The 23911-nt window shown below is 44.9% G+C and overlaps 1 protein-coding gene across 2 annotated transcripts in view; it reads left to right on the top strand.

The window, feature by feature from the left end:
• The window catches only part of MAPK10 (mitogen-activated protein kinase 10), a 561444-nt gene that overhangs the window by 484214 nt on the left and 53319 nt on the right, over positions 1–23911 (top strand). For both annotated transcript variants that reach the window (XM_086961881.1, XM_086961882.1), the window contains exon 10: positions 13643–13706. In XM_086961881.1, the coding sequence (XP_086818007.1) occupies positions 13643–13706 (64 nt within the window). The remainder of the gene's footprint in view (positions 1–13642; positions 13707–23911) is intronic.

Here is a 23911-nt window from a genome sequence, read left to right as displayed (position 1 = left end):
TAATTACGGATTGTATCTGCAAGCTATACTCATGCATTTTTAGAAATGGGTCAATATATAGCGAGAATAATAATGGGGAACAGGGGCAACCCTGTCTAGTGCCCCTCCGAATAGACACTTCCTTTGATTCGAGCCCCATGGTGCATACCCTGGCAACAGGTTGACGATATAGCGTTTGTACTGCAGTAATGTATTGTTGCCCAAAACCACGATATCGCATCACCTCCCATAAAAGGCACCAAGAGACTCGATCAAAAGCCTTCTCGGCATCTAATAGAATGAGGCTAAAAGCGTCTCCAGTATAATTAGCATGGTCTAATAAAGTTATGATTCTGTTCACGTGATTTGTAGTACCCCGATTAGGAATAAAATCATGCTGTCTTGTAGACACAAGTGGAGTAATCACAGTGGCTAACCTAGTGGCCAAAATCTTTGAATAGATTTTGCCATCCGTATTCAATAAGGATATTGGACAATATGATGCCGGCAAGTCCGGAGGTTTATCTTTTTTCCTGAATACGACTATGCTGGCATCATCCCATGATTTAGGAGATGCCCCACTTTGTGCTCTTCTGAATGTAACTAACATATCCTCCTTTAGAGACCCAATAAAGGATTTATATATCTCCAGCTGCAACTTTTCAGGGCCAGCCGCCGTACCGGCTGCCAACCCATTTATAGCTTGCTCAAGCTCCAAAATTGTTATAGGGGCATCTAGTTTCACTGCCTCCTCCCCCCCCAGATCTTGTTCACAATATTGACGTACAAATGTTTTAACTTTTTGGATATCATATTGTTCATCCGCATATAGTGTTTCATAAAAATTCTTAAATACCTCCAATATGCCTGTCTCATTCTCAATGCGACGCCCACTGGGGTCTAGAATAGTATTAAGCATGTATGCCCTGAACTAAAATCTCTCCAGCCATTGCTAGACCCTGATACAGCTCCTGTAGCTTATGCCCCAGCTGCTTTTGAATGTGTAACCCATAACTATGAATCTCTCCCCTGAAGGGAGCCTTAAAGGCATCCCAAACATAGCCGGGATCAGTGCTTCCTCGATTAATACAGAAAAACTCAGCAATCCAGACATTCATATGTACAAGAAATTTTTGATCCAGGAGAAGTTTCCGGTCAAAGGAGAACGCCCTAGGTTTATTAACAACCTCAATTCCTGACATGGTTATCACCACTGGGCCATGATCCAACGTCACCCTTGGGTATACCTGGATAAGTGCAGGATTCAAGAAATGCTGTGGAGCAAATAAATAATCAAGCCTGACTAGCTTTTGATGAGGACACAAGAAAAATGTGTATCCAGCTTCAGAACCCCTTAAATAAGCCCAAGCATCAACCAACCCATGTGCCGAGATCAATGATTGTATTGCCTTAAACACCTTTGGTTTCCTACCAGTATAGGTGAAGCTATTACATAATATATCAGGTGGCAAATGAATGTTCAAGTCACCACATATAATGACAGGGGTGGGCCATGTCGCTAGTTCAATATTCAGGAATTCTAAAAATGCTGCTTCATCTAAGTTGGAGCTATGTATTGAACATAGTGTAAATGTCAATGCCCCTGCTCAACTATTGCCCAACTCCCAAGTCCATCCATCAATATCCGGCCGGTATTGCCTATATGTTTTTTTGTCATAATAGCAACACCCCTAGATGTACAGGTCTGTTTAGTACATACCACCAGCTCATAACCCAGCTCATTTAGCAGTTTCCTTTTAGACCACGGTATGTGAGTCTCTTGAAGACACATAACATCACAATGAAGCATCTGAAGCTACCGAACAACCCGCTGCCTTTTATTGAGAGAATTCAAACCCCTGACATTAAGTGTTCCAAGTCTGATACCCTTAGCCAACATCGACTTCTGATGTGACACCAAAGCAAAGACGCATGCGCCTAATAACCCAAACTTTCAAACACTGCAAAGAATTGTACTCATGTATTGATTTTAATTTTATTTTTACCCCCACTCCCCCAACCCCACCTCCCAACACCCCCCCAAAACAACCCACACCCCCACCACCCAAACCGGGGCTTAAGGACCATGTCCTCTGCGATGGAGAGTGAAATGTGCATTGTCCCCTCCTCATGGCACCCCATCCACCGTGACCCAACTTTACCACCTCTCTTCCAGTGTCACCGTTTTAAAAAATAGAAACTTTGTTAGCTCAATTCCCAAAACATCCAAATATTGAAGTCATATTTAGCACTGAGCAAAATAAAAAAAAGCCCCAGCATATACACACTACTGGAACCAAGCACAAAAAAAAACTACCACTGGAAAAAAAAAAACCTAGCGCCACAAATATTATAGCGTACGAAAAACAAGTAACGCATATTTAGCCAGGACCCATAACATTCAGGAAGTCCTGTGCCACAATCTCCGAGGTGGAGTAACGCGTTTGTTCATTATAAATAACCTTTAATTTTGCCGGGTTGAGAAGGAATACCTGAGCACCTTTTGATTGAAAGGGCAAAATTAACTTCCTCAAATGCCACCGTTGTTGTACCGTACAAAAGGGGGTGGTAACGGACGGAGTATCTGAACCAATCAAACACTCACACCCAGTCAAAAGATCTGGGTTTATTCCATCACTGTTCTTTAGCCCACTCTGCCACCCCAGTTCAGACATGGCTATATGCAAATCAGTCTGACCCTGTGCCTCATGGGAACAGTCCAGCCCGAACTGCCAAGCCATGCCTTCCCTGGACCGTAAACAAGCTTCCGAGGACCGGTTTCTGGCATTCCAGCCGTCTTCAGCCCGGCTTGCTTGAATCCAGTGGCAAAGTGAGCAAGGGACTCACGTCTGAGCATACCCTGCCACACTTATGGCGGCCAAAAGCGGTACAAAAAGGGGTGGTAATGGACGGAGCATCTGAGCCAATCAAACACTCACACCCAGTCAAAAGATCTGGGTTTAATCCATCACCGTTCTTTAGCCCACTCTGCCACCCCAGTTCGACATGGCTGTATGCAAATCAGTCTGACCCGGTGCCTCATGGGAACAGTCCAGCCCGAACTGCCAAGCCATGCCTTCCCTGGACCGGAAACAAGCTTCCGAGGACCGGTTTCTGGCATTCCAGCCGTCTTCAGCCCGACTTGCTTGAATCCAGTGGCAAAGTGAGCAAGGGACTCACGTCTGAGCATACCCCACCCAAGCTGATGAGTTTGTCAAATGCTGCAGCATAATTGGCTAGATCCGTAGATCTTCGCAGGCGCACCCGAAACAGCAAAGGACGCAGTCGGACTATATCCTTGATTGAGCGTCTGCCCAAATCAAGAAAAAGTGGTTTTAGAGGTGTTGAGACTGGGAGCGAGGCCAAATCTCGAAAAAACTTGTTCTCTGCCTTGACCAATTCCAGGGTATTCTCGAGCCCCCAGAGTTCGGATCCATTGACTGCTGAAGCCAATGCCTTCCCTTCATAGACTGCCAGGGCCGGGGCTATAGGTCTGCTGGTCGAGCCTCGCTGGTCTCGTGCAATAGCTCCTGTCACTCTCTTGAGGTTCAGGAGCATTTTCGATACATGGGAATTCCAAGACATTTTGTTGTTAATTCTTATTCCCAAATAGTCGAAGGCCTCGACAACCTCCAAGGGCGCCCCATTAGGTGAAATGTTTAGCCTTTTTACTTTTTTGGATACAGATAATGCCATCAGCTTTGTTTTGGAGGTGTTGATGGTTAAGCCACGCTCTGTACAAAACAAGCTGAATTTGTCCAGGAGTTTCTGGAGGCCCATTGGTGTCTTTGAGATCAGGAGGGTATCATCTGCGAAGAGAAGGGTTGGTGTTTTTTCTCCCGCCAGGGCTGGGGCGTCGGCCGGGTCCTCCCTCAGATGGTCCACCACCCCATTCACAAAGAGGGAGAACAGGGTCGGCGCCATCACACAGCCCTGGCGCACCCCTCTATTCACAGTCACCCTCTCTGTCAAGTCTCCCTGGCTCCCCCATCTAATCCTAGCATAATTGCCCTTGTGAAGTCTCTTTATTAATTCAAGGAGGTAGATCGGAAAAGCCATGTCGTGCAGCACTTGCCACAGTTTGTTGCGGGGCACCAGGTCAAATGCGTTTTCAGGTCAATAAAGGCCAGGTATAGAACCCCTCTCGATTGACACAGATTTCCAGAAAACCGCAAAGAACCTGAAAACCTAGTCCATCGTACCCACCCCCCGCCTAAAACCCACCTGAAAGTGTGACAAAACACTACCCTCTTCCAACCATACTCCCATTCTGGAGACAATGACCCTGCCAACTACTTTCTGCACCACGTCGATTAAACTAATCGGTCTGTAGTTGGCAGGGTCCTCTCTATCCCCCTTCTTGTATATTGTCACCACCTCAGCTGTCTGCCATGACCCCGGGACATCCTGGCCCTGGGCAATTAGGTTCAACAGGAGACTTATATATGCTGCCTATGGGCCCGATTCACAGAATGAACTTACTACTTTTGGCATTCACAGAATGCACTTACTACTTTTGGTATTCACAGAATGAACTTACTCATTTCGGTATTCACAGAAGTTAGGACTACTAACTTTAGGACTCCTAAATGCCTTCTGTGAATACCGAAAGTCTTAAAATTAGGATTGTTCTCAATTTAGTAGTAGTAAAGTTAGGACTCCTAACTTTAGGACTCCTAAATGCCTTTTGTGAATACCGAAAGTCCTAAAATTACGATTTTTCTCAATTTAGTAGTAGTAAAGTTAGGACTACTAACTTTAGGACTCCTAAATGCCTTCTGTGAATACCGAAAGTCCTAAAATTATGATTTTTCTCAATTTAGTAGTAGTAAAGTTAGGACTACTAACTTTAGGACTCCTAAATGCCTTCTGTGAATACCGAAAGTCCTAAAATTACGATTTTTCTCAATTTAGTAGTAGTAAAGTTAGGACTACTAACTTTAGGACTCCTAAATGCCTTCTGTGAATACCGAAAGTCCTAAAATTACGATTTTTCTCAATTTAGTAGTAGTAAAGTTAGGACTACTAACTTTAGGACTTCTAAATGCCTTCTGTGAATACCGAAAGTCCTAAAATTACGATTTTTCTCAATTTAGTAGTAGTAAAGTTAGGACTACTAACTTTAGGACTCCTAAATGCCTTCTGTGAATATCGAAAGTCCTAAAATTACGATGTTTCTCAGTTTAGTAGTAGTAAAGTTAGGACTACTAACTTTAGGACTCCTAAATGCCTTCTGTGAATACCGAAAGTCCTAAAATTACGATTTTTCTCAATTTAGTAGTAGTAAAGTTAGGACTACTAACTTTAGGACTCCTAAATGCCTTCTGTGAATACAGAAAGTCCTAAAATTACGATTTTTCTCAATTTAGTAGTAGTAAAGTTAGGACTCCTAACTTTACTACTTTTAAATTGAGAAAAATCGTAATTTTAAGACTTTCGGTATTCACAGAAGGCATTTAGGCATCCTAAAGTTAGTAGTCCTAACTTTACTACTACTAAATTGAAAAAAATCATAATTTTAAGACTTTCGGTATTCACAGAAGGCATTTAGGCGTCCTAAAGTTAGTAGTCCTAACTTTACTACTACTAAATTGAGAAAAATCATAATTTTAAGACTTTCGGTATTCACAGAAGGCATTTAGGAGTCCTAAAATTAGTAGTCCTAACTTCTGTGAATACTGAAATGAGTAAGTTCATTCTGTGAATACCAAAAGTAGTAAGTGCATTCTGTGAATGCCAAAAGTAGTAAGTTCATTCTGTGAATCGGGCCCCAAGTCTCTGGGTCGTTTAAGAGTAGGTCAACAGGCAGGCCATCCGGACCGGCAGCCTTGCCTGGGGCCATGTTTTTAATGGTTTGCTCGACCTCTTTAGGGGTGAAGGGGTCAGGGTCAGGGAGGCTTCCCAAGCTAGATTCCTGGTAGGGCACAGCTGTAGGCTCAGGGTCCAACTCCAAAACCTCATCATTACAATATAAGTTTGAAAAGTGGGCATGCCATTGTTGAGCGGTGATGTGGTTAACAATGGGGTCCGATCCTTTCCTACTAGAGATGTTAATTAATTCCCAAAACTTATAAGAATCTTTTGCTTGGGCTGCAAGTTTTACATTTTGCCAATGATCTTCCTCCCATTCCCGTTTTGCCACCCTTAAGATATTGTTATAGTCCTTCCTAGCCTCTCTTACTGCTTCCATATTTTTTGCCCGTATTGCTAGGTATATTGCCCGTCTCTTTGTCCTGCACAAGGGGGTATACCATAGGTTCCCCTGCTTTAGGCTTTTGCTATTTTTACTTTTTGAGAAATTTGTGAAGAAAAACAACCCCAACTTCTCCACCATTTCTCTATAAAGATTACTTGCCTGGGAGCTCTGTTTAATATCCGGGGAAGCATTAAGAATGTCAAGGTCTATATTTATTCGGTCTACCGTTTCTTTAATGCGATTTAGTGTGTCTTTTTGGGTTACAATCCTATTCCATTTAAGTCTCCGGTTGCAGTTAGAAGGGACTACTTCTCTTGATGACAAAAATGGGGCTCCAGGAACAACCCCGGTGGCTCCCCATCTAATTCCCATACATAAAGGGTTATGGTCACTATCATGTGACTGCTTGATCTCCATATCCACAAGGTCCCCCATGAAAGCATATCCAACAATAGATAATCAATCCGGGATGGACAGTCAATTCTATTATAAGTGTTGGCCCCTTCAGGGTCAGATGGTGTTCTTCCATTTAGAGCACGAAGATTAAACTCGGTAGTCAGGGCGTTAATTTGGATCGCCCTGGGTGACCACTTTTTTATTGGGGGCAGGGACAACAGAGGTATAGAATGTTTTGAATCTTCCTCGCTAGTTCCCAGAAAATCATCCTCACCCAAGGGCTCAAATGTAGTATTTAGGTCTCCTCCCACTAACACTTTAGACCATGGCTGAAGGCCTGCAAGGGCTGAGTCTAGGAGCGATATTTGGCCCCCCGGCGTTCCTCAGGCGTACACATCAAAAAGCTCTGTCTTGAAATTATTCCGGGGCCCTTTGATTGTTAAATGTAGAATATCTACTGAACCTGAATCATTCATTTTGATGGACCAATTCAGTGCCACATTAACCCAAATGATAAGGTCACCTGCTGGCCGGCCTTTACCTGAGCTTATTGCTGGGCTAAAAAAGGTGGTGTACCCTGATTTGTATAAGGGGGTCATGCTCCATGTTTCCTGGAACATGCAAACGTCATAATTGGAGATAAAACCATTCCATTCCGGGATAACCATCTTTTTCGCAAGGCCTGCGATATTCCAGAAAAGGAGCTTTATTACTTTAGCAGTCCCACTCTCCACAAGGGGGGTGCCCCGGGTAGCTTGTTCGTAGGATGCAACATCCTGAGTACCTGGGTTCAACTGCACTATGGGTGTCAAGGTCTCTGGCCTCTCAGGTGCAGGTATTACCGCAAAGGGGGGCAGGTCAATATCGCTGTCACTATCTAGTCAGTCAACACTATTGAGCACAGAGTCGGTCAGATCCCCAATAAGAGACCAGAGTGGCATGTGTCTAATTTGAATATTTGAGTGTTTACGAAGGCAGGACCGGTACTCAAGGCCCAGCAAATTCACCTCAATTTCCCTATTGTATAACTCAATTTTAATACAATCGGTCAAAGAACTGGGGAGGGTCATTCTTTCCACCTTGACCATATCTTCTCTGATGATAGAGCGACACCCCCTCACATGACGCAGCCAGTCTATAGCTTTATTGTGTACAGCTTCCCTATCTTCTTTAATAGCCCTTGCGCCTAGCTTTGGAACTTTGGTCATGTAAACAACTAAAGGATTGTTTCTAGGTGGAGGATGATATTTAGGTGGTATAGCCTGCCTGGTTCCTACAATCGCTCCTCCTGTGGTGCATTCTTTGGGAAAATTGGAACCTCTACATGTGTGTCTTCTCCTGAACTGGATTTCACCATTCCCGCATAAGTACTTGGTTTGGGTTACCCTGTTGACCTTTTATCATTGAGCTGTTTCTGCACTAGACTCCCACCCACTCTGCCCTCCCCATCTTGTGGTTGCATAATTGGGGCAGTTTGCCCCTTTTTAACAACCCTAGTTGGTGGTAGGGATACTTTAACCTGTGGGTCAATAATCATGGCTGGTTTCTGGGTGTCCCCAACCCCCTTTAAGATGTTTTTAATAAAATCTAGATCATTCTCTAAATTCTGTAATTTCTTCATTAACATCCTGTTTAAATAAGAGCAATTCGGGCAACCCCCCCATAGGAGTTGACTCCAAAGCCTCAGTACTAACTATCGGGACCTCAACGTGGTCACCCGAAAGGCCTTCTAAGACTGCAAATCTATTGGAGCAGTCAATACCCAGACTGTGAGATATCTCAGCCTCCTCCCTTTCAAGCCCAAGCTCTTGTAATGTATTCTCGATGGTAAGGGGGGTCAGGAGGTTTGGTGGCCCTTCAAGGGGTTTATGAACTTCACAAATGGGGGCGTGTAGGGGGCCTTTTTGTTAAAAATTGCTGGGATCACTTTTTTACGAGGTAGAAGTAAGGCATCAGTGAGAGGGTCAGATGGTCCCACAGGATTTGTATTTGGTTCCCCAGCCAAAAGCTCCTCACAGTCAGCAACAATTCCTTCGATTCTAACAAGAGCACAGTTAGTGGCCGCAAGAGCTGATTTTTTTGATTTTTTCCCCTTTTTTGCCTGCACTTGGGAAAGGCCCCCCTCAGTAGCCTTCCTCTTGCCCATTTTCCACTGCATATAATAGTCACTCCTCAGAAAAATGTTACTTCAGTGATATGGCACCGATGAACAATATCTTTGTCCCACCTACCCCTTTAGGAGCCCCACAGTACCTTGTTCCCAGGAAATGTGGTGTCTTTTGATCAGCGCTTAGGGAGGGGGGCCCTGCCCTGCCTCGGACGGCCACAGACGGCCCGCCCTCTGCCCGGGCTCAGCCCGGCGCCGCCCGCGCGCGTCCCGCGGGGCGGGAGTCTCCTCTCCCTTTTCTGCGCCTCCGGGCGCGAGTGCCGGTGGGCGTGTCACCGCCGAGCCTCCTGGGGGCTCTAGTCTCCAGCTGCGTGGTGGACAATGCGGCGCTCAGGGAGACAACAGGGGTAGACCAGCAAGTGCCCCCAAATGTCCGCCGTTACACCTGAAGCCCCCGCTTGTCAGGAGTCTCCTCTCCCTTTTCTGCACCTCCGGGCGCGAGTGCCGGTGGGCGTGTCACCGCCGAGCCTCCTGGGGGCTGTAGTCTCCAGCCGCGTGGTGGACAATGCGGCGCTCAGGAAGACAACAGCGGTGGACCAGCGAGTGCCCCCAAATGTCCGCCGTTACACCAGAAGCCCCCGCTTGTCAGGAGTCTCCACTCCCTTTTCTGCGCCTCTGGGCACGAGTGCCGGTGGGCGTGTCACCGCCGTTACTCCTGGGGGCTGTAGTCTCCAGCCGCGTGGTGGACAATGCGGCGCTCAGGGAGACAACAGCAGTGGACCAGCGAGTGCCCCAAAATGTCCGCCGTTACACCAGAAGCCCTTCAACAGACAGGATATACAGGAAGTGCACAGAAGGAGATATTTATGGCTGCTCTTATTTCTAAACATTAGCTGAATAATGGTGCCCCATCCATCACTGTTCACACAGGTCATGATAGAAAATATTTGAGTCTGATTTTGTAAGAAGAAATAAAAACAGAGATTCGTGGCACAGGTTTGGTTCAAAAGAAAAACACAACTTTATCCTAAAAAAAGTGTGACTGCTAGTGGCATGTCACAGTTCGTTTTATTTAATTGAACTGTATTAGGCAATTTACGTTACGGAGCAATAGATAATTGCAGTTTCAGTTTTAATGACAGCTCCACAAGATAATTAAACAACATTCGAATTCATTCTCATAAGCAGTCAAATCCAGTTTTAAACTGAGGGGGACCTTAACAAAAGCACTTATGAGTGTGGGAAGTAGTACTATAGGGGCTGTAATACAGAATGTGCCCTGGGGGCACAACGGACTTGTGTGCCCGTTTAGTGCACCCCAAGGCGATTTAGTGATACAGATGGGGCTGCAGACGCTTGTGTGGTGAAGAACTGAAATCTTCATTCTCGGGGAATACTTATTAATAGAAAGAAGAACTTGGCACAGAAGCTGAAATATGAAAAGACATCTTTATTAAATTTAATAAGTGAGGCCACGTCACACAGAAGCCGTAACAACTGAATGAGGTAGTCTGAGGAATACAGAGAACAGAGGCCTTATATATGCTCAGGGTTACAAAACTCAGCATAAAAGTAAGGGGCAGTCCTAGCTTTTGCAAGCATGCAAAAAGCCCAATATTCCTTCTTACACAAGCCGGACAAACCCATAATAAAAGACCACAACCCATATTGTAAACAGGCCATAAATGAAGGAACAGAAACAGATGAGAAGTAGGATAAGGGTGTGTATGTGCATACCAAACTTTAGAATCTCCTGTGCTCTGATCCTTAATCTTGATCAGCTACTGGGCAAGGAACTGGTCTAACAAGGTCAGCTTCAGGCAACAGGGTCTGAGCGAGAGTGAAAAAATGTAAGGGGGAATGAGTAAAAGTGTAATACTGAGAGAGGAAGTACGTGAGCAATGAAGCAAGTAAATGAGTGTGAAGATTTTCAGATTGCTGCATTATATTGTGAAACAAAACACCTCCAGCTTATTAACACCAGTTCACTCAGGTCATCCAGAAGTCAGCTAAAGTCATCGGCCTATGTGAGGGCAACCACAAAATGGCTGCCATGCACAAAATGGAACCCGTGGGTTCAGAATTCACGGAACCTCAGTGGCCCCTTCTGTTATACTGATAGCACTAGCGCACATGTAGCACTTACGAGGACTCTAGAATGTGTTGCCGCACTTGCATGGGGGCGTGACCCCATGCAGATAAGGAGCTCACTTTGCTTCTGCGCCCTTGCCGTATTATGGGGGAGGGTGCAGAGGCAAAGATGCCTTTTGGAGGAGCACAGAAAGTGTGCCACAAAAAAGTGGTCCACTTTCAGTGCGCTTCCTACAGGTAGTACTGTCGGAAGGGGAAATAGTAATCCATGCACCCCAATATCCCCCTGCAGGTGGGTACAGTCACTAAATGCAGACACCTGCAAGGGGATCTCTGTCCCCTCTTGAAAGTGCAGGCAGCATACTGCCTGCAGTTTGAAACACAAGCGGCTTTGAAGCATCCGCTCCGTATTTCACTTGAATGTACTGCCCGAGGCAGTGCTTGTTCACGGCTGCCCTGGGGGCAGCGCATTCTTTCTAAGATGGGGCACTTTCCTTGTTGGCGCACAGCACATTTTTTAAAGGTCCACTATAGCTCAAACAGAGAAAGTGCACAGTATCTATCATATGGCCCCAGGAGTACTTTTTTGTGTACTCTTATATGCCTTTCGCGAATCAGCCACGAAATATCCAAATCCCTACTAGTAAAAGTGCAAAAAGGCATACTACATTCTATTTGTGCTAAATATATATATATATATGATTATTCCCACCTTTTTCCATTTTAACTGTTTTGGGGCTAATTCACAAATGCTTGCATAGAAAGGTTATAAAGGTATATGAAGGATTACTAATCTTTGCATCCCAAAATGTCTTTACGAATAGTCTTCACTGTGTGACTGAAATGTAGAGGAGGTCCTCAGAGTGCTTAATTTGAGCCGGTGCTTTCCCCTGCTCAGCACCAGCACTTAATTGTCAGTACTGGAACTTATGACAGTCTGCCACATACTGTCTGTGTTTGTCTAATTTAGAGATGAGCACATTTGTCCATTCATTCAGTGTACATTATAAATGACTAATACCTGCTGTACACGTCATTCTTATAGTTGTGGAGGCCTGGGATAGTCCAATTTGTCACACTTGTAGGAGTGTGATAGTTAGTAGCTGTGTTGCTACTGTCATTGGCAGCGCTGACAGGGGCAATGGGTGGTGGAAGCTCTAGTGATTTCCTGACAAGGGCCCTGGGTCTTATTTTTCCTCAAATTAAGCGCTGGGTCATCAGTGTAAAGTTTGACACCAGATACACAGGAATTCGCCACAATCCAGCATGCTACTCAGTGCCACTGGTGTTAATAAGCTGGAGGTGTTTTGTTTCACAATATAATGCAGCAATCTGAAAATCTTCACACTCATTTACTTGCTTCATTGCTCACGTACTTCCTCTCTCAGTATTACACTTTTACTCATTCCCCCTTACATTTTTTCACTCTCGCTCAGTCACTCTTACAGTTTTTATTTCATTATTAAACTGATACTCATTCATCACTATTACACATTTTTTCACACCTTTCATTTTTAGACCCTTCCTTGCTCACAACACACTTTTACTCACTCATACATTTTTATATTCATTCTCTCACTCGCACTCTCACTAATACATATTTACTAACTCTTATTTTTTACTCTCTCCATTACTCAACAATGCACTTTTACTAACACATTCTCTCTACCATTTTAAAGTCTCGGTCACTCATTCTTACCAAGTGTACTCACTCCTCGCTAGCTCTTTTTAAACTTTTACTTACCGCCCATCTTATTTTTTCCACTTTCACTCATATTCTTTCAATGACTTATTTTCTCACTCACTCGCTCAACCCCTCAATCACTAATAAAGCCTTTATTATGAGTGCCGGCCTGGGAAGGCTAGTATTAAAATCTGATACCAAGGTACAATAATTATCGCTGATTACAAGTTGTGCCCTTTAAAATAAGACATAACATGCGAAATCGGTATTTAACTCACCGAATTCCGAATGTTTTTTGTTTTGAGGCCTTTTTGTCGCAACATTTCAGCGGGTTTGACCACAATAGAATTTTCAGGATGTTCGAAATCAATGACCGCTTGGTTAAATTAAATGCACCTATGTGTGTGCAAAATAGCCAGACAGCATCACATGCAGAGGTAGTGCAGGAGCAAGCTGTACATTGAAAAAAAGCAGTATTTTCCAAAATTCAATGATCACTCAAACACAAAAAGAAATGTTTCAACACTCAGTACTTATAATATATACTGGGGGTTGCAGATAGTGGGCACGGACACTCATTTTTGGGACCGGGACTTATTTTGTACCATAACACTATGACCCAGAGCAAGAGAGAGAATGGCAAAAAGGGAAAAAGGAAGGAGAGAGAGGTAAACAACGACGAAAGGAGAAGGCAGGGATGAGAAAGATAAAACAGATGGAAGAAAGAGGCAGGAGTTAGAGAAAAGACCAAGCAGCCTCCCTGCATTTAGCGGTGCCTGCAGCACGCTCCTGAGGAAAGCTTTGAGCAACTGCACATGTTTACTTATTGTTTTACAAACTAAGCACTACTGGTGCTGCTACGTTAATGGGATACAGAGTCGGATCAGCACCAGTGTGTGGCTTCCTGTACCCTACTTAAAAACAGGAGCGGCCCGTGCAGGTAAGAGCGGTGGGCCGGGTGGGGGGGATTTTGACAGACGACGAGGGAAAAATATTTATTTAATTAATCCCTTTCGTGGTCATCTGTCGAATCCCCCTCCCAACCCGGCCCCACCGCTCTTACCTGCACAGGCCGCTCCTGCCTATAAATGGCGGCCCAAATGCCTATCAGGGGTGGGAGAGGCAACACTTATATACGTGCAGTAGAAAAGTACTTCCCTACTTATCAACTTTCGTTTCTTCTCCACAGCTGCCTCCTCAGATCTACGACAAACAGTTGGATGAAAGAGAGCATACCATTGAAGAATGGAAAGGTGAGACCGTGTATTGCAGTGCTGCTGAAATACAATAATCTAGTAGAGATTGAAAGCTGATGTTTCTTCTCATTACTTGTATCAACTAGTCTGTTACTGTACAGAAGGGAGTTACTTCACTAGTTCAGCAGGCCAACTTTTGTGTTAGAGGCACAGATGGAAAGTGTTTAGAAGGCATACTGCTCTAAGCGGGGACACAACCTTTACAACGCAACTTTTACAACGCACTACCATTACAACAAAACTTTTACAACGCAACATCCATTACAACGCATGCCATTACAACGCAACCATTACAACGCATGACACTACAACGCATACTACTACAACGCATGTCATTAAACGCAGTCATTACAACGCATACCATTGCAAGGCATACCATTACAATGCATAGTACCCTTACACTATCCAACACTTACCCTACTGTTGCACCCGCCTGGAGTTAGAATAGGAATTTTTACCCCTACACTATCCAACACTTACCCTACTGTTGCACCCCCTGGAGTTAGAATAGGAATTTTTACCCCTACACTATCCAACACTTACCCTACTGTTGCGCCCCCCTGGAGTTAGAATAGTAATTTTTACCCCTACACTATCCAATACTTACCATACATGCAATGTAATGGTATGCGTTGTAAAGGTACTATGCATTTTAATGGAATGATGTGTAATGGTAGTTTTTAAAAATACGTTGTAATGGCATGTGTTTTAATGGAATGCGTTGTAATGGGTGTTGCATTGTAAAAAATGCGTTGGGATGTTATGCGTTGTAAAAGTATGCATTGTAACGTCATACATCCCTCTAAGCGTGCCTGCGGACGCGTCATGTGCTCAGTTTACTCTACTCCCTCAACTATTTTAAAGGGTCAAAAAGCCTAAATAACGATGAGGATGATGAGGGTGAAGATGATGATCATTATCATATGAATCTGGTGTTGTGCCGCATCTCATCAGTGTGCTCTTGTTCTGTTGACAATTGTTACTCTTGCCTACGTCAGTGGTGGTCGGTTTACATAGGCCAGGTGAGTTCAGGTGCTGGGATTCAAGCCTTGCATTGTCAGATTGTGTCCAGTTCTCTCCGGTAGGTGAATTAACACTCTGTGCTAGCCAAGAGTGGCCTACCCCCTTTCTGCCTAGGAGTAGAATCAATGTCAAAATGCACTTATTTCCAATGGGGAAAATCACATCTTGAAAACAGAACTGCAATGCATGAGTGCACTATTTCTATATATACACTCAGCGTTTGAAGTTTTAGATGCACATTCTGATGTCAGAATTGATCGTGATAAGGCAATTTTGTCACTACTCGCTGTACTAGTTTATTAAAAGCCAGTAGTGCTGCCTCCAATGCTTTCATAATTTCATGGCAGTACAGAGCAAGCAGCCATCTTCCCTCAGGACCATTGTGAGAAAATTGTGCTTTTGCGTCCATAGCGGTCCCTGCCATTGCCACCCTGGCTGCATTAAAGAAAGGGGGCAAGGGTTTGCTGGTGATTCCTGCGATTGCCGCCCCACAGCAGCCACAGGTGAGAGAAGGGGGGAGGCCGTTGCCCTCAAAACCTGCTACGCCACTGCCTCATGAACAAGAGCTTCAGCTCCTTCTTGCAAATAATAAGTATAGGTATTTGTTGTATTTTAGGAAATGGGAGTTTTCGAATTTAGGAGTGGAGCCAGAGAAAATTATAAAATTTGGGGTATTGATGTAGAGCTGTTGCTGTGCAGTATGCATTCTCCCATGAGATGGCTCTTTGGGGGAATTTGGGTAGACAGCTTGGTAAACCAGAAATGCAGACTTGATTGACATCTACACTCAAACAAAAGCGTGTTTAGTTAGTATAGCAACACTAGTAGTTGATTGTATGGACAAGTGCCAGAAATCAGCCTTGGAGTATCGCTTGGAGAGGCTTTTAATTGTATAGGTGCTAGACTAATTATCAGCAAACCAATGAGCGAGGAGATCCCACATTGCATTCCGGTCAATGTGTATAATATTTACAAATTTTAAGAATTCTAAGTTGGAAATTGTGGCTCTATGGCCATGACCTGGTCAAGTTGGAGCTTGTCATTCAGAGCCAGCCAAAGGCTTTCATATGAGATGAAAGGATCCATCATCTTCTGACTAGGATGAGGAGATGAGAGAAAAGGAGAGGAGAGGTCTGGTTTTAGGAAGAAATTTTGACAAAAATTGATATTGATTGCCGCCTTTTTTTATTTTTATTTTCATACCTAGCTGGCAATTCGCACCATCTCATGTGAGACACTTTCAGCCTAGCCTGACGTTTTGCTGAAAAGCTCTTTGCTTGCTGAGGTTTTTGAGCCTGTAAGTCAATCTGTAATTCCTAAAATGTCATGTGCTGATATCCTATGACTGGCTGAAACTGTTGCACAAGACAAGGTGCTTCCTGTAAGTATGAGTATGTTTTACGGCTAAAAACATACGGGTATGTTCAGGTATTTCTTTCAGAAGAACACTGAAATACATGATTATGGATGTTTTATTGGGAGATCTCTCACTCTAAGAATACCCACCATGAGATCCCTTACAAGCATTTTGGTGTGAGTCAGGTTGGAAGTTATCACCATGCGCGCGGCGGCTTTTCTCGCTGCGCACTGACTTTTTAAAAAACCTGTGTTACATGACGAGCGTACGAGAACCGTAACTCATGACGAGCTGAGCTTGTCATGAGCGTCGAAGGGGTTAAATAGAGGGGCCCTACTCTAAGCCTGTGCATGACTGACAAAAGATGTCACTGCCCATTGTAGAGTGCATCCCTTACAGCAGAGCACTATTTTCACTCAGGGACATACCCTGAGACCCTGAGTCCCTCTTGAGACTCAGTTTAACCACCCCCTCCCCCCAGCTTAAAGACCACAGGTTTGGATGAAAGCTCACACCTATTAGTGGGTAGTGGCAATTTTTTAGAAGAGAGAAAGAGACAAATGTTGCTGGGAGGGAGATACATTAAAGCAGTGGTTGCTTTTCTGAGCAGCTCCCCAGTACTTTGAAGGATCAGGGCATGGGAAGGGGCAGGAGTTTTTTCAGCTATAAAAACGCTTGTGCTTTATCTCAGGCATAGTGCATTTTGTTTTCCCCTCCAGTGACCCTTTTATTACTAAGAGAATATATCTTGTTTCTCAGCAAGCCCTTACTGTAATCTAGACAATATCTTATTTTTCAGTTGAGTTATAGTTCTGGCTGAAATTCTTCTTTAGCACAATATCAAATTTAATGAAAATAGAAAGCTAATGTTGCACTCACTTATATACTAGGACTTCCCTGAGCTTTGACTAAATCTGAAACCTTTGCCAGTCATTCAGATGTGGGTGGCAATTGAAAAGCTTTTCATATCTGGGGCTAGTCCTTAATTCATAGTAGAATGTACTTTCGAAATTTCTTCCACTATAGCCTCCTTACAGTGGAGGATATTCTATACACAGATTCTCTCATTTTTAGCACATCCTTTAGAAATCAGAGGATATTACATTACAACTTAACTCTAAATTAGACCCTTCATCTTCTGAAATGAAACTGATTTTTTCTTCTGCATGGGGTGCTTTTCATTGAATCGCTAAATTGCAAAGGCTGCAAATGTAATTTCAGTTTTTTTAAATGACGACGTTCCCCTTAATAATTCTCAAAATGTGTAGTTCAATCTCCTGTCTGCTGCTACGCTTCAACAGCCTTAACATCATTGGGCTACTTAACACATATGTTTGAAACTATACAATCAAGAAATGCATTTTCTTCAGTGGCGGCTGCCAAAGAGTAGCACGGGTTGCGGTGGGGGTGGGATTGAAAAAGAAGTTAAAATAGACTTACCTTGCCGCCGTACCACCGCTTCGCGTCATCCGCTGAAGCAGGAAGCACAGGCTTGCTCCCCTAAGCCAATCACAACACTGCAATGCAACCTGGTGGGGAACATGCAAAATGCAAAGGACTGTTTGGCCGGCCCAAGAGGGCCACTCAAACCATTATGTTCACTTAAGTGCCCACCATTCCTCCCCTTGCTGGCTGTGACAGCAGCCAAGCCCTGTAAAACTGCATGACAAAGGGGAATTAAAATGATAATAATGTAGTGTTATTATCATTTTATTTTACCGATGTAAACAATGCAGTGGGAGCCGCCACTGATTTTCTTTTTTTTTTTCATATGATTGTCATAAATTGCCAAATCATACCCGCCACCAAATCTTACCTCAATGTGGACTGTTTCTAAATTGCACAGTTCAATACCTGCGGCCTACAGCACAGACAGGGTTTCATTCTGCTACTAGTAGATAGAATCTTCGGTGTAAGACATCAGAGGCTATATCATGTACAATCAGTGCTTAATATGTGAAAAAGAAATAACTGCCAGGGCTCTTGCCAGGTTGCCACTGGGGCTTGCACCACACATTGACTCTGCCATGCTTCCAATGATAGTAGCAACACAACTACTAATCATCACACTCCTACAAGCGGGATAATGTGGACTGTTACAGGCCTCCCAAAGCTATAAGAATGGCTTGGGTGGCAAGTAATAGTAATTTTAAATGTATATTGAATTAATAATTAACCGTGTTACAAGTGCTGGTGTTGACAATTAGGTGCTGGTGCTGAGCGCCAGACACCACCGGCTCAAATTAAGCTCTGTGTACAGTGATCTGAGTGTAATGAGCATGTGTGGAAATAGTTTGCACCCCGTGGGACACTGCGGCATTACAGAAGGGGCCACAGTATTCTTGTGCAGCCCCCTTCGGTAATACAGGCAGTGCCTACCCACTAGGGGTGGGCGGAACTCGTAGAGTTTCACTCTGCAGAATTCAGCGAAGTTACATAAAAAATCTGCGCGATCTCATTGAGTTCCACCAAGGGATGGAAAATATGCATTTTGCACTGTCCGCAGTGCAATGTAGCGCTGGTAGCGCAAACAACGCTGAAATATCTGTGCAAATTTCACCATACAGTGAGCAAGAGCGCATGACCATTTGAGTTGATTTCGCTGCTGCTCAAGTAGAAAACATACTTGAGCTGCAGCAATTCTAAGCAGCCCTCGGCCCGACTGCTGGCAACCACCTGCAACAGCCCACATTTGAAAATCACATTAGAGGGCATCAGATCTCACTTGTGCTTGCCAGCTCGCATTTCTCTGGCCTTGCCTGGAAAAAAAATGCTAGGCGGTGATTGGTGGAATATGGCCAGAACCCCGCGTTACAAGAGCAATGCAGAGTTGGCAAATACCACCAATTCTGCCACCGGAATGAAATATTCCACTCACCCCTACGACACACATACAGCACTGCTGCTATCTTGAAAGAGTGTTAGCTCATTTGCATGGGGGTGTTGCTACATGCAAATGACAGAAACACTTTGCCTATGCGCCCACACAGTAATATGGATGTAGGCATAGAGGCAAAGAGGAGACACTCTGACTATGTGCCACATAAAGTGGGCACGCAATCAGTGTGCCACCGGAGTAGGTACAGAGGGTCCCATGCACCTCCTTGACATCATCCCTCTTCAAGTAGATACAGTCACTTACTGCACCTGCTTGCTGCTCTGTCCCACCTATGACGTCCAAGGACTTGCTGCCTAAATCATTAGTGGCTCACACAGGTAGGGCGGTGGTGCGTGGCGGGGCAGGGTGGGGAGTTGACAGACAACGGGATAGGTAATATAGATAAATAAAATCACCTACTTTGCGCTAACAGGATTTATGTATTTATTTATTTAATATTACTTATCCCGTTGTCTGTCGACTTCCACCACCCCCACCCCGCTCCGCCCCACCGCTCTTACCTGTTCAAGTCACTACTGACCTATACTGTGGAAGACGAGAGCCGCTGTTTCAACTAGCCAGTTCTCCTTTCACTAATACGCTGTCCACAGAGCAGTGCAAGTTCATGGCTGCGCTGGGGCAGCACGGTATCAGTAACAAGGTCATTGCCCTGTTTGCACCTAGCACACCAATTTGAAGAAACGAATGTTGTGCAAAAAAGGACAGCACACCTTATTTGTAATATGACCCTAATTTTCTGACTAGGTGCGGATCTTGACATTCTATCGAGGTTGGTAACTGCCGTAATGAGGGCCAAATAAGTTTACTGAGACATCCAACATCTGTTTCGGCTCTAGAATGAAGCCTGGGGTTTGTGAGCCACCCACCGCTTTACTGAGATTATGTTGCTTTATAAATAATTTGTTAGGATTATGGCACTTCTGTTGGACATCATGAAGTGACATTTTGAGAGAGAATCGAGTGGTTTTTAATCCTACTTTGCTTTACATGTAGGAGGTTCTTAAGGTGCATAAATATTGAAAGAGAATGAGAATGGTCTCAACATTTCTGAGACTGCTGGGGCATGGAGCTGTGTTCTGACTGGTAAAGTGTTGATAGCCTCAGACAATTGGGAAAAGCGTTTACTGCAGGGCGCGACTGTCGGCAAGATGCTTGTTAGACTCCTCATGAGAAGGGGAAGAGCGGACATTTGCGTTCCCCATCTAGTACAACAGAGGGGGTGGTTAAGCTAGTGCTCTGCAGAGCCCCATTTGATCTGGAGTTGCGGATGTGGGAGCTCACTCTGTTCTATGCTATAACTGTGGATATGCCAATGGATCACTGGAGTGATGGGGGTTGTATTCTAGCTATAGGCTTGTACTCAAACACACTGTAAGTGACGTGTAATGCAAGTTCCTGGCTGTGCCATTGCCATCGCAGGTGTTGGGGGGGCACCTCAGACCTCCTCAAAAGGGGGTAAAGGAGGCATCTAATCATACTTCTAAGTAAAGCACTCTTGGGGATCTTGTCCAGCCTCCATTGTGCACCAGACCGGATTGGGTGCGGGAGCTGGCTGAACCCTTCTCGTATGAGGACTGGGAGCTGACGTCTTCACTGGTTTGTAATGTCTCAAGCAATAGCTGGTTTTGCTGCAGGGATTCTACAGAGTCACAGAACTATACTTGGGACCATAGACCCTTAGTAGGCAGGGACGAGTCATCCTACCCCCGTAGTATCCATGAGCCCGGGACTGACTAGCTATAGTGTCTCACTTGCCCTCCTACTCACTCAGAGAGGAACAAGTGATTAGACACCCCAGACCACAACACACCTGACCCTCTCTGGAATCGCGGTGACAGAACACACCCTTTCGCTCTCACACTCATACTTGTCCACAATAAGATCTGACAGAGACACTAGTAAAGTTTAAAATGTTTATTTTAACTATTGTGCTCTTGTGCAGTGTATGTGCCACAATAAGTAAGAAGATGCCTAACACAAATACGGTCAGGATAGTAAGTAATGCATACATCATAAAAGGAGCAGTCATGATATTAGACAGGGTAGACTAACCCCCCTCCCCTTCTACAGAATCACAGTGATTATATATCAGAAGATCTCTGGGTGTTTTTAGCGGACCCTGTACCTTAGCAAACACAGATGAAATTTCTACATCTTAGCTGTAGTCGCGATCTTCTCTCTGAAAATCTCATTCCAGGTGTGTGTTTTGCATGTCTGTTCATACCTATATGGCTAAGAGTAGGTGTTCCCAAACAACAGCTTCAATGGCATGTTTTGTCTAGGTGCTATGGCCTGGCCAGAACAGAACAACAAGGAGCATTGTTGGTGGAGCTTGTCTATGGTGTTCAGACCAAATCACAGGAAAAAACAGAACACAAACACAACAGCAGGTTCTGTGTGAAACCACGGTGTAGCACACGCAAAATAAGTTTTATAGTAACATGCGCAAAGCAGAGAGCAGCCAGCAACACACTCAGGCTAACATAGGGAAAACGACAATGGGCCTGCATGGGACATATGACAGTATAAGCGTATACATTTTAACGGCCTTCATCAAGCGTGTATTGCTCCTTATTTCCTCCGCAAGTCTTACCCGACACAGGAGGCTAGGTGTCCCAGATGCTAGGACGATATGGCCTCCTTCTTACACTTGACGTGGGTCTGCAGGCATGTGTAGTCGTTTTGAGAGGAGGTAGTTCCGTGGATTAAAGCTGCACTTGGGTTTCCACTTCCGGCCACACTGCAAGCATGCATGGTAGGAATAGTGAAGCTGGCCTGGGGTAGTAAGATGTCATACAAATTCATGCAACTTGCTCTTTTGGCTCGGAGCAGGGTGGCCATCTGTTGGCTGGGCACTCATATCTCTTCGGTGGGTCTACCGCAGTGCCTCCTTAACCCCCCATCTATTCCGGACCTCCGCTGCAACACCGCAAGATCCAGCTGCCCCTGTGGTCAACTCAGGGTGGCCACACCCGACGAGGGAAGAACGCCGGCAACTCCGATCACTGGCGGCAGTACCAGGCCTCACAATGTCTCGTGCCTCCTCGACCCTGGCACCAGCAGGTCACTCCCAGGTGAGAGCCTGACTTGGAACCCCTCAAGTAGGCCCGCAGTGCCTGGAGGTTGGACAGGCTATGAGCGGCAGCTGGGTAAGCTTCAATCCGCCTTCACAGCAAAGGGTCAATTGAGTGCGGCACAATAGGGAAGGGAGAAGGGCCTCCAGTCGATCCCCACCAGGTAGCATGGCAGATTAACACGGGTGAATCAGGATAATGCAGGATATTAGCAAGGGCCTGGGATAGCCCCTTAGGAATGCGTCCTGTCGACCATCTTGAGCGGCCACGCACTGCTTAGCCATGGTTTAACACTTTCACACTTTGGATGTGTGCTGTACAGTGCAGAACATCTGAAAAGATGGAAATGGTTGAGAAAAGAAAACTTTTCTTAAACTTCACCCTGCCTTGAGGGGGCATAAAATTTTGAAGAAAAGTCCTGTCTAACTTTTTCAGTAGATAGGACTCTGAGTCAGATTTCATGGTTGGTTGCATGGGAACATCTATGTGTTGCACCCATGGATTGCCCCCTTGATACAAAGTAGTGCAACGTAGCAGAACCTGTTACTTTGCTTTACTTTAGGGCTACTTAGCAATGCAAATCAGGATTTGTGCTTTTAGAAAATTCCGAAACAATACTTTGCACTGTTTTCCAACACTTTCATGATGGAAATCCAGTGAAAGTGTTTGTAAATCTACCCCACTGTATCTAAACTATTTAATATGGAGACATTACAGAACATTATACCCTTTGTTCACCAGATGACTACATGCTCACTATAGATCTTCAAGATGTGTACTTTCATTTACCAACAGCAATGCAACATAAAAGCCTTCTTCTGATTTACAAGAAATGCAAATTACAACCATCTCAATATCAAATCTTTATAGGAGCCTATTTCAGGACTCTAAATAGTCTTTCTTCTAGAGGGGAGAGTTAAAAGACTGATGAAGTAGGTGTCAGGCTTAATGCAAGAATGAGGTTGTCACAGCTAGATTGAGGCTGAGAGTGCAAGGGCGTATTGCAGCTTGCATATTCACAGAGCCATGGGCGCGCAAGCCTTTATATCTTCTGGTGAGACACCTGCAGTCATTCTGGAAACTTTCTACTCAGGAATTTTTTTTTTTTTTTTTTTTTTTTTTTTTTTTGAAAAACCTTTATTGACCAACAAAGTACACCGCTATTCAGCCGTACATCCCGGAGGCCAGGCAGCATTGAAGTGGCATATAAGTCATGTACAAAACAGCACATAGGATTAATCAGGTTTAATTTATAATAGAGAACTACTAAATAAACTTAAAGGAGTAGGGCCCCAAGAGGCCACTAAAGAACTAGGTGCCGAAGCACCAATAGGTAAGGAACAGAGAAAGAAAGAGAGAAATGGCCGAGGACAGCACAGACCTAACGTAAGGGCACTTTGGGGGGGGGGGTCGGGGGCCACACATCCAGTTCAGCACAAGATGTGACACGATGAGCTGGGGGGGGTAAACGGTACAGGATGTCACAGCCAGAAGTACGGGAAGGGTAGTTCTCTAAGGGGAGGGTGAGGCGTCCACCTCAGGCTCAAGCGGGGGTTCACATAAGCCACCCCGATAAGAGTTCCAGGCTCCCCACACGGCCCTCCACATTTTCGGCTTGCCCCTGGCAACATACACCGTCTTCTCTCTCACCATACACCAGTCCATACTTTCCATCCAACGACTGAGGGACGGGGGAGCAGGCGCGCCCCACTTCTGGGCAATGTCCCTCTTGGCCACCATATTCCCCAAAGTCACCCACCGGGTTTGGGCCACACTGTAGTCATTCGGGCACCACACGTTGAGGAGGCAACGTCGCGCCTCAGCTGGCAGGGCCACGCCCGTCACCTCC

The sequence above is a fragment of the Lissotriton vulgaris genome, chromosome 3_1 (genome assembly GCF_964263255.1).
Source record: "Lissotriton vulgaris chromosome 3_1, aLisVul1.2, whole genome shotgun sequence".
In the NCBI taxonomy this organism is placed as follows: Eukaryota; Metazoa; Chordata; class Amphibia; order Caudata; family Salamandridae; genus Lissotriton; species Lissotriton vulgaris.
The sequence above is the reverse complement of the archived record's forward strand: the minus strand, read 5'-3'. Positions and strand labels throughout refer to the sequence as shown.